This window comes from Halyomorpha halys, unplaced genomic scaffold (assembly GCF_000696795.3).
Source record: "Halyomorpha halys isolate HHAL.00 unplaced genomic scaffold, Hhal_1.1 Scaffold505.1, whole genome shotgun sequence".
Taxonomy (NCBI): Eukaryota; Metazoa; Arthropoda; class Insecta; order Hemiptera; family Pentatomidae; genus Halyomorpha; species Halyomorpha halys.
Window position 1 is genome coordinate 406784 of NW_027114634.1, and position 12181 is coordinate 418964.

Sequence of the window (12181 nt, forward strand, 5' to 3'; positions counted from 1 at the left end):
TTTTATCTTTCTAATAATTTTAATAAAATATAAGGGGTTTAGAAATAATTAATCTTTCTTTTCATACCGGGTCCATAAAGGAAAGAGAGGAGGTTATCAACCCTTAACGCTAAGAAAGAGAAACAGTGAGAGGGTAAGTGACAGAATAGTTATTATGTCATAAAAATATTAGTATCTTCTTACAACAGGTATTTATATTGTAACAACCCAAAATAATGTAACAAGAAAGACATGATCACAATGAATTTGATTCTTTATATTAAATTTAACAAAACGTTTTATGTGATCCTATCATTAACAAACCGAAATAATGTTATACAAAACAATTATCATATTGAGCATAACCAAAATTTCACCCTACCACATAAAATATCAATTCACAGAATTAATAAAAAGAGAAGAGAAGTAAAATTTCATCTTAGATATAATTATAAAAAATAAAATAATGCTCATGTGTGCTAATTCTAAACTTTCAAATCAGTTTCTTAAGAATATTAATAAAGATCAAAGCAACATCTCCACTTGAGAATAAATCATGTGAGAAATATTGAGAGTAAACAAATACCTGGGAGTAAGCTATCTGTTTCTGGTAGACTCGCAGATAAACATCCACCAGTGAGTACACCACTCCAGAGGTAAAAACTCAAGTGGACAAGTAGCTTTACATAATTTATTTTAGTTATGAGAGTAAATACAACAAACTTAAAATTCATTCTTTCTTCAATTAGAAATAATAAAACAAAGTCCAAATTAAAATACTGATAAAAGAAAAGAAAACATAATTACAGAGTTGGATCAAAACGATCTAAGAAAACAATGAGATTCAAGAAAATAGTAATTCATTTTTAAGAATAGATATTTGTCCATCAATGTTTTTTATTACTGATTTCTATGGTTAAAAAATTATGTACAGAATTACTCTGCATACAACCTTGGATATTTTGTTTTAAGTATTTATTTTTTCTAAGCATATATAGTTTGCTCCAATATAATAAATACTATTAAGGTTTAAAAAAGTATCTACACAAGTTACATATAAATTACTCAGTCATGTTTTTTAAAACTAAATGACTAAATTATACAAATATCAAACTTTATATACAATAGTTTTGAATATTTACAAACACAGTTTATTTCTATATTTCAGAATTTTTCATTTAAAGCCATTTATTTTTAATTAAACTATAAAAACTGAGAAAACTATTACCTTTTTTGAATAAGATTTGAAATCAAATAATAAAGTTGATAACAGAGAGAGCAAGGAGGCACTTCTGTGAATGGATTTAGTTAAAAAGTCTGTGCATATATTTGAGGGTAGTTTATACACAATGTAAAAACATACATTATTTATTTTTATGAGTAAGGAAGACAAAAAGAAAATTTTATAATCCATATTCTAAAAAATAAATACTCACACTTATGTGCAAGCTTGCACAAATGCATGTATGCTTACACTCTTGCATACTTAAAAAATATATTTTGATATATAATATTATTCTAACATACAATTAACCAAAAATATTAACAAATAGATAACGAATAATATACAGTGCACCATCAAACCACTTTTTTTTCCTCACTAATAAGTTAATATGAAAAGACAAATCGAATAGAGATTAATGAAAAAATTAATTTACTTGAAAACAATGAATGTTATTTTCAGAGGATTAAATAAATAAGTGTAGGGCTTTGTAAAGGGAGGTCAGGTATGGGTAGAAGTAAATCATTTTTTATATTACGGTCTTCTTTGGGGACGGTGTGGCCTTAGCTATTTGAATTGACATTTACAGGAAGTAATTGTTTAGGGATTGAGTAGACATAAAAAGCCAATTCCACCATAATTCCGATTGAAAAAATCTAATTTTCTATGAAGAGAAAATTTAGTATTATAAGTAAGGATTGTAACTGTCATGGTTTACAATCATATTTGTAAGTAAAATAAATTTTAAAAAAAATAATGTAGAATTTTACTAATGAAAATTCTGAAAAATAAAAACTATTAAAGACAGTAATATATTTTATAACTTTATACATGGTCTGCTTCACTGTTTTGGTAATGTTATATCACTGTTTTGTTTATGATATCATTAGAGCATTGTTATCAATTATTTACCAAAAATTACATGAACTAATGGATAATACTAATGGTAACACGTATTTTGTGCTACAGTGCCAATGAGAAAAAATAATGATATAGTTTTAGTATTTTCTTTTTTTTTTTTTAGTTTAATTTGTACCAGAACTATAATCACCTTTAATTAATGATACAATATATTAGAAGGGATTCAATTAGAATTGGAGAAATATCAATATAGACTTTACCACTTGAAACTCTAGAGTGTGACCTGCTTTAATTTAATGCTCAGTATTAATTTAAACTATTTTATGCATATGAAAAAAAATTAACTGAATTAGTTTAACAATCAATATGATTAAGTATCAGCATACCCAATAGCAGAGTTGGGTAAAAATTGTGACTCAAAATACTTCATAAACAAGCAGTTTATATACAAACTAATTCTAAATTATTGAAAGAAAAGTATTTTAAAAAAAGTACTAAGTTTAGTTTAAGAATTATTTAAAATATAACATTCAGATTAAGATATAGAATGATGAAGTGAAGGATACAAACTTTTCAGTCATAATTTAACAGTTTTCTAATAAAATTTAATGATGATTTTATAAGATTGGAGCATCAGAGGAAGGGATTGTAGAAATTGTAAAAAAAAAAAGTATATAAATTTTAGAAAGGTAATTGTAAAAATGAATAATGTGGTCTATAGGCACTTAGGACCAAAACACTACAAAAAAATAAAATAAAAACCAACAGTATAGTTGAAACTGCTCAACAGAAACACAAATTAATGATGGAATATGTGTTTTCACAATTTGAACCCACTACCAGTTACCAGTAGGAAAATAATAAAATTAATAGAAAAAAAAAATTTAAGTACTAGGGGAGTACCCCTAGTTTGAACCCCATTTTACAAATAATACAATTGTTCATTTAAATGTACTACTCGTTGCGCTTAAATTGTATGAATCTAATTTCTACCTCTTTCATTTTTATGACCCATTTTTAATATTCTATCTTATATAAAAGATAAAATATTACATAGTGATTATATGCAAAATATTACACGGTGATCACTAAAAATGTTTTTATAAAATAGAGAGAAATATTCTTCTCAATAAATATTTTATTTATCTGCAAATTTTAATAAGCTTTTGTTTTATTGAATTTGAAAGTTACTAAAAATACTAACTATTTTTATGTTTTATTTTTTGAGTATAAAATACGTTTTGTCCCCTAATTACACTGGACAAAAAATTTATTTTAACTTGTATGCTGAAACAGTAGACAACTCTGTCTCACATTAATTTAAAATATAGATACTAATTATAGTAGTATTATAATAACACTATTAGTATCTTCTGCATAATTGAATAAAGTGTTTTGATTTTTTTTTTTTTTTTTTTTGTTATTACAGATTCATATTTTTAAACAGAAGGAAAATAAATAAAAAGTCCTACATAGTATAAATTAGAAAAAAAAAGTGAAGTGGCCATTTATAAATAATCACTGTATTTAAGTCTATTATGTTAGCAAAAAAAAATTAAGTATTATGTTGGGACTTGAAACCCAGTGATTTTAAATGGACCACTAGCTATGTATTGATACTGATAAACTTGGGAGAACTATCAGAAGCAGTTACAATCAAATTAGATAATGAATCAATCGGAGGCATATTTCACATCATGCTAAAAAAATAAAGCTAATACAAACAATATGGGGAAAAAAATTAAATATATCACTAGTAAGAGAATAGAACTAAGTCAGATGTTTTTCTTTTACTGTGAAGAAAGCCAAAAAAATATGGCAAAATCTCAGTATAATTTGATTTACTATGTTATATTTATTGACTGCATGTCCCAACCTCCATCACCTAGATTTAATTCACTGTCAACAATGTCTGTATAATTAAGAATAATATTTTGTTATAAGCAGCCACTAACATTTCAAACTAAAGGGGAAAAGGGCACTAAGCCATATACTGAAAGGGAGTAGATAAAAATGGAAGTTCGGCTGAAATTGAAATCTGGATTTCTCTATACAGGGTAAACTAAGCAAATACTGTTTATATATTGTACTGATTGTGTGATTAATATAATGAGTAACCCCAGCTTCATTTGAATTATAAAATAATTTCAAACGATTTGCTCAATCTTAATGCAATCCCTTTTTTCCATAATTTAAATGGAACCAATGGAAAAATAGCTCTTAAAATTTGGAAAAAACATCACATTTCTAAATAAGTTTTTTTCATCATATCCATGAACAGAAAAAAAGGTCCTCCTTTTTAAAGTCTATTTTCTTTTTTAATATTGACAAACATCAGATGCAGATATTTCTGGTAAAAATAAATCTCAACAATTCAATCATTCCCAGTAAATATAAAATAGTGTATTTCTTTGAATTTGAATAAGATTTGATGATAAAAATTGAAATTAAGGTTAAAGTAATATTAATAGTATAGTTATAAAATAAAATAAAATATATCAATCGTACTTTTATGACCCAAAGTTTGTACTGCATTGGGAATGAATTTTAGTAGCATATAAAAAAAGAAAAATCAAAGCATTAATTTAAAAATTAGCAGCGACTTTGACTGAAACTAATAAATTGCAATTAAAATGTGACACATTAAATGGAAATCACAATACTGCTAGAATGATGGAGCACTGTATAAATACAATAAAATAATAGCAATAATAAAAAAAAAAAAAAGCATCACAGAGTAAATGGTAATATTTTATCAATAAGCAAATAAAATATAAAAAATATTTTAAAGTTAAACAGGAACTTTAGGTACAATGGTAAAAGGTTATCAATCTTACCATCTTAAAACCATTGATTTCCCAATATTTTATCAACACATACATACATATACATGTACACTTAGCACTGTACACTCCAGTTCTGAAAATATAAACTCATCTTTTATATAATACAAAAACTATGGAAGTTATTATAAAGGAGGTAGAGCATATTTTTTGGTAGCTGAAGCTTACGTAGATTTATAGTAAGAAGAGCAAAGAGCAATACTGATAATTCTCACTAAAAACAAGTAAATAAAAGAAATTAAGTATATGAGACTGTAGAATACTCTTTAAATTAAAAATAAAAGTGATTTATCCATATTATGCTAATTTACTATGAATTCTCATGATGGTCAGTAAAAAAAATAATAACAAAAAAAATTTTAAAGCAGCCTTAAGAAAGTGTATAAAAAATATATTGTTGGTATCAAGTGATGAGTCTTATCAATATTTTTCTGTATGTGTGTTACATAGGAGGAAAATAAGGCTTTTTATCTTTTCTTCCACTGCTAGTTTTAAGCTATTATATTAATAGCCTTGAAAGGTGGGATGCGATTACCAAATATCTCTTTTCTATTAGATCTCAAACAATATCTTTCATCTGTTTATCTGATCATCTCTAGTAATGTTCATCCATTTATGACAAGGAGCTGACCACCATATTTGATAAAGATCATCTCTTCACAAAACAGAACTTAATAGCTGTAATCTAGCAACAATATTAAAAAAAAAAAAATTAAAGTTTGTTTCGATCTATTGCATTATTATAGCAATAGTAGCACAAACATTAAAGAGAATGTACATCAGAGCAGGAAAATAAAGAGAAGAGAGTTGTGGCAGTTTTAATTTTATACAAGCAATTATTGTAGGAAAGAAACAATTGAAGAATTAAGTGGAAGAACATGTTAAGTTACATTGCAAAAATAAATCTGAGAAAAACTCAATTTATTAATTTTTATTTCTAATTTAGATTGATAAACCCAATTTTTTATTTCTGTAAACTACTAGAATGAAGGTTAAGAAAAATAAAACAAGGAGCTGAGTAGAAAGGATTATTAAAATATTTTTCCTAAAAACGTTCTTCCACTAACCTCTTCAATTGACATTAATATTAATAATAATGTTATTAAACACTATTAAACCAATCTCTTTAAATTTTTATATACATCAACTTCACTTCATTGTCCCAGGAAAGTTTAGTTTCAAAATAATACACATACTTTGGTTTATTACTTTCAGTAATGAACCTTTGTATGTGACCAAACAAAAAAAATTGTTAACCTTCCTCAAAATTTGAGGTTTTGGGCTTCAGAAAATAGAAAGAAAAAGTTCCATAACTGAAGGATTATTCTAAGAACTCGATATTACCCTTCACAATTTTGTTTAAATAAGATATTTCACATTCCATATCTCGAATTATTTATGATCATACAGCAAAAATTTTAAATGATCTGGACAGTCCTCTCATTGGAAAAGCCTATATTTTCATTATTTTTTTAATAGTCTTTTCCTTTGTAACTAAATTCTATAAAATACAGGCTTAGTTGTTTCAATAAACAATAAATTAAGTACAAACAATAACTAACAATTAATAAATAAATTAAGGTAGTTTTGAGTTCAGGACCTGAACCGGACCAATCCATACCTTTCTTTAGTTAAAAAAATTGAATTATGATTATGATACCAAAATAATCGTAAACCAAAATGTTGATATGAAAATAGATGGCAATACAATGAATACATTGAAATAGATAGCTATACAATTAATAGATTCAAATAGACAGCTACACAATGTAATGAGTACAAAATTTATCAAGATCCCCATTGGATCACTACTGAATAGTTTGAATGATTCTTGAGTCGTTTTCTCAATATTTAACATATTGAATTTGACATTGTTCTTTCTTGAATACGGTAGAACCTTGTTGACTGGCCATGCATTAACTGTCTTTTAGATTAACTGGTCTAGTGAGAGAAACAAAAAAACAAGAAGATAGAAAAGGAAACAGATAGATATTCCTTCTTCTTCTTCTTTTTCTTGCACCCATATGCCTTTCAGTGTGGGGAATGGTTTCATGCATTCCTATCCCTGGCAAGGTTCCTCATTTCTTCAAGAGTCTTACCTCTTCGCTTTCCAATTCTTAGATTTGGCTGGCGTATGAGGTTCTGGGTCGGCCTCTTGGTCTTTTCCCCACTGGCCTCACCTCTAGTTTTTTGATTGGGTCTCTGTGGTGGTCCATCCAGCAGACATGCTCATAGCATCTCAACTGCCTCCTCTCCAGAGTTTCCAGCACTGGGCTTAACTTTAGCTCCTCCCTGATCCTGTCATTTCAGACACAGTCTCTGTGTTTTCCCCATAATTTTTCTGGGGAACTCCATCTCTGTTGCAGTAATATAGCTTTGTAACCTCTTATTCAGGATCCAGCTCTCTGCTTCATTAAGAAGTATTGGTAAGAAGAAAGACTTGAACAGGTGGAGCTGGATAGATATTCCAATAATGTAAAATGGAAAAATTGTATATTTGAAAATTCTATAAATGCTTAAAACAAAAGAAAATAACAGAATTTTTCAAAAAATAACCTTGCTGCTATTGTAAATTTGTATATATTTTGTCTTTTTCTAAGTTTTCAAATGAATTATAAAATCAGTGAATTAAATAAAACAATTTTATTTGGGGAAACAGAGAAAATAGAAACGCTTGGTCCCCTTCCTGAGGAGGCCAGTTAATTATGTTCTATTGCAATATGATTGGATCTAATAAAGTGATGATTTTTCCTTAGAAAAATATTAATAAGACTTTTATTCAATTGGTGGACATAAACACTGTAAAACTAATGTTACTGTTATTCAACTGGTTTATGTTATTCAAAATAATAATCATTCAAATATCCTTATGCAGATTAGGAAATATTTAAATGAATAATTATTTATCCTGCATATACGGATTTCTAAAATAATAACCTAAAAAATAATTGAAAGAATACACCAAAAATATTAATTAAAAAACCAAAATCTGAATTTTAAAACAATTAAAACGTTGTATATATATTTCAATATTGTAAAACATAAAATAGATAATATTTTACAACAAAATTGAAAAAAACTGTAGTAATATTCATTCAGATTTGAATCATATTATAGCATAATAAAATTAATGATTGCTCAATGCTCATTCTCACATGCTTATATTTCTGTTTCAGTCCTGACTGTTGGCTTGCCTTCATCTGAACTGACAGAAGCTGACCGCGGCGCATGAACAAGAGGATCAGAAGTGCGACTCCTGTATATCACAGGTGCAACACTACCGCCTACCAGTACACTACTTGAACCAGGTTGTACACGAAGGGAACACTGTCTAGGACCGAAGGAAATAAGATCATCTTCAGAGTGAGGCTCAAGGTTCACAAGTATTCCTTCAGCTACTCTCCTACTTTCACGAATTCGGAGACCTCCATTGGACGGGGGATTAAAACATGCTTCAGAACAATTCAAATCAGTCAAAGTTTGAGTTGATTTAGTACATTTCACCTTTCTACAAGTACAGGTTCCACAGTGCTTGGCTTGACTTCGTTCTCTTTCCCTTTCTTCTAGAATTTTTGCCATAATCGCTGCTGAAACTATATCAACAGGTTGTGAGTTGTTTTTCTCTTCACTGCTAATATCTTTTTCTGGAGAAAAAAAAAAATCATTGAATTAAAATTATAAAAAAAAAGGTCACCAACTTGAGTAAGTTCTTCAATCCAAAAAGTAAAATGGATCAACTGATTTATAACTTAATTCTTTGAATAAATAAAATAATTATTTTAAATTAAATTAAATTAACGCTAAAGCTTATTTACAGTTTAATAGTTCTATTTAGAGTTAGGAAGGAGGGGAATAAATAAATTAACTTACCAAGAGGACATTTATTCACTGAATATACCATAGCAGTAGGAGGATAGGTTGGTATTGGAACTTTGATAGTTTTCATTTCCGGTTTAGGCTGTAAGTTTCCATTGCCATCAGATTGTCTTCTCTTGTTAGAAAGATATGTACGTACTTTCTGTTGCATTTCAGTAGGCAACTAATAACAATAATAAAAATCATTTTCAGGAAACATCATGAAAAAAAAAAATACAATTTTTCTAGAGATCTGACAGTACTCCTTTTACAAGTACATTATAAGTTAAACAAATAAAAAAATATATGTATATATAGTTGACCGTCAAAATTTATATATAGGAAGATGGTCAGGGTTGCGGTCAAAGGAGAAACAAAAATAGTTTACAACTATTTATTTTCCTGTATAGGAAGATGGTCAGGGTTGCGGTCAAAGGAGAAACAAAAATAGTTGTAAACTAGTATAGTTTACAACTATTTTTGTTTCTCCTTTAACCACAACCCTAACCATCTTCCTATAAATAAAAAAATATATTTAAAAAAAATAAACAAAACTAAGAAAAAATAAGTGAGAAACTGAAACAAACTTTCAAAATATTTGGTTAGATGATAAAAAGTACAAAATAGATAAATATTTATTATATTTTATAAAATTAATAAATATTTATTGAATTTTATATTTTTTTTTTTGTAATTTATAAAATAAATAAGCATTTATTGTATTTTTATACAATAAATAAACATTTGTTGTATTTTTATACAATAAATAAACATCTATTGTATTTTTAAACAATAAATAAATATTTATTGTATATTATAAAATAAGTAGATATTTATTATATTTTATAAAATAAATACTCCTAGATATCTGGAACAAATGAAGATAATCAATAAAAATAATCAATGAACATTTTTTTATTTAAAAAATAATTGAAGTTTATGAAAAATTAAATAGCTGTCTTCTTTTCAGGAAAGCAGTTCAACATTTTTAAGCCTCATAACACTTCATGTAAGTAAAAGAACTTGAGTAAAAAGAATGATTAAAAACTAGTACATTATGCTAAAAAAGAATATTTAAAATTAAATAAGCTTAATAAAAAATAACAATACTACTAAAACTTATCTCTTTGACGTATTAATGTATATCGTTAAGTATTTTTATTAGGTCGTGAATCATTGCACTCAGCTTAAAAGTAATTTAATGCCAATATCTAATAATATTAATAATCTAATCTAATAATAGAAGATTTTCATATAAAAAATAAAAGCAACCAATTTCTTGGCAAATAAAATCTGAGTTTAGAATGACAAGTGATCCGATAGTTGATTTTTAAAAATTATTTAACTACTGTTTTTTAAAATATAAAAGATAAAAACAATTCAAACATCATACACCACAATCATTAACAATATGTAAGAACTATCAATAAAAACTAAAAGATGGCTCCAGTGGGAGAAGCATAGAATTAACTTCATATAAAAGTACCATAGACCTGAACTAATAGTTAACAAATAATAAGCATGTTGAATAATAAATGAAATGTAACTGAATATAAAAGTTTGGATAATGGATAAGATAGAAAGCAAAAATTGAGAAGTATCAGGTAGTCGGTTCTGCTCTGCTTGGTAAAGATGGACATAAAGGCCTAATCACGCAAGGATCAAATTTTTGACTTGGCTGTGCCCTTAACTAATGGATCTAATATAAATCAGCTTATATTACATAATGAGAATATCACAACTTAATACAATAAATCTTTCTCCCTACCATTTCTAATGCTAAATAAAAAAAAATTGTAAAGTGTAATTGATAACAAATAGAACTTAGAAGTTCAAATTCTACTTACTGAATCATATTTTTGTGAAACAAAGTTCGATGGCTTACACTGTAATAACTGAATAGCAAGATTCACATCATTTCTATATCGTTCCTGAAAACAAAATTGGTATTGAGTTAATTGGCACGGAGTATTGGTGTGATTAAAATCATAATGTAACCAATCATAAATAATTAAAAAGCATCCATGAGTTAACAATAAATAATCATAATTGGTGGAAAGTAATGTTGTGGTATAGGTAGGTTCCTTTCCACTACCCTATCAGTTTCGCTTAATTAAAACTGGTAGAAATCTACAAGAAGGCCATTATTAGTTCAGATAAGAAATATAACAGTTTACTATTAAAGAGCTATGATGTTGGAATAGAGGAAATTATTCAGAATACTTTCTTGAAACCCTCAATACACTAAAAACACAACACACAAGTTGCTAGGGACTATAAGTAAATACAAGGCCAAGTTTTTAAATTTTTTTTTATTATGTTACATAAACCCAAAATACTGGAAGGAAGCTAGACTTGTTAGCCATATTACCTAAAAAATGCAGAAAAGTTATTTTTCTACCATATTATTTATTCAAGATATTTCTTTGTTGAAATAGACCACAGGTCAATTAAGTTATAACTAAATAGTTTATACAAACTTAATTTGTTGTTAACAATTCATACTCACATTTTCTTCTTGCAACCTAGCCACATTGAACTTTTCATCAACCAATCGCCGAGTAAGGTTAGAAACTTCAGAAGTTAAAGCATTTTTCTCCGTCTCACATTTATCTACAATTCGTAACAGTTTGTCTTCTAAGTTTTGGTTAACTCTCTGAACTCTCTTATGAGCTTCATACAACCTAACACAAATTCAGAAAGAATTTGATTAACAATGCTGGAAATTTACTACATTCCTTTATAAATAAAAAATCAGAAACTTTCTAAATTTGTACCTCCAAAAAAGATTTCTCTTTAGATGTCTGTTTAGAAATCAGCTTATTAATTAGATATGTTTGAAGCAACATATTATAACAATAACAAAACACTATGTTAATGAATAACAAATACTTAACTGAAACGATTTACCTGGAATATTTATCTTGCCAAGTTAACAATTCTTCTGATATAGCAGCCACTTCTCCATTTGGGAATTTATCGGCTTCTTTGAGAAAATTAGTTTCCATGGATAATATATGATTTTCCCTTTCAAGCAACTGTTGTTTTAAATTTTCAATTTCTACATGCAAGTGTAGCCCTGCTTGATCTTCACAGTCACGACACGTACAGCCACATCCCTTAAGGAAAAAATTGTTTTAATGTTATGATATCATTTACTAACATAAATATTATTAGAAATCATTCAAATGCTTTAGATTTTGGCCTAAATAAATCATAATATGACAAAATTGTGCATTAACAATACATTACACAAATAAATAACATACCTTACAAGACTTAACTTTTTGAGACATTATAGAATAAAAGGAAAAAAATAAAACAAAAAAATCCAGAACTGATACTGTTTTCCAGGTTGATAAATTAACAAGACATTTATTGAAAAAATAATAACATCTTAAAACTTCATAAGGCTGAACAG

General features: G+C 27.2%; 1 protein-coding gene across 2 annotated transcripts; it reads right to left on the reverse strand.

Annotated features, from left to right (window-relative positions):
- Positions 1–235: 235 nt before the first annotated feature.
- On the reverse strand, positions 236–12163 carry LOC106683686 (tight junction-associated protein 1). Of its 2 annotated transcripts, none has more exons than XM_067051808.1 (6): positions 12030–12163; positions 11671–11879; positions 11270–11444; positions 10608–10691; positions 8776–8944; positions 236–8498 (listed from the first exon to the last, which is right to left on the reverse strand). In XM_067051808.1, the coding sequence occupies exons 1-6, from the start codon at positions 12054–12056 to the stop codon at positions 8065–8067; spliced, it is 1098 nt and encodes a 365-aa protein (XP_066907909.1). In that variant the 5' UTR covers positions 12057–12163; the 3' UTR covers positions 236–8064. The 2 variants fall into 2 exon arrangements, with proteins under 2 accessions (XP_066907909.1, XP_014280799.1); XM_014425313.2 differs by having other exon boundaries at positions 236–8549.
- Positions 12164–12181: the final 18 nt, after the last annotated feature.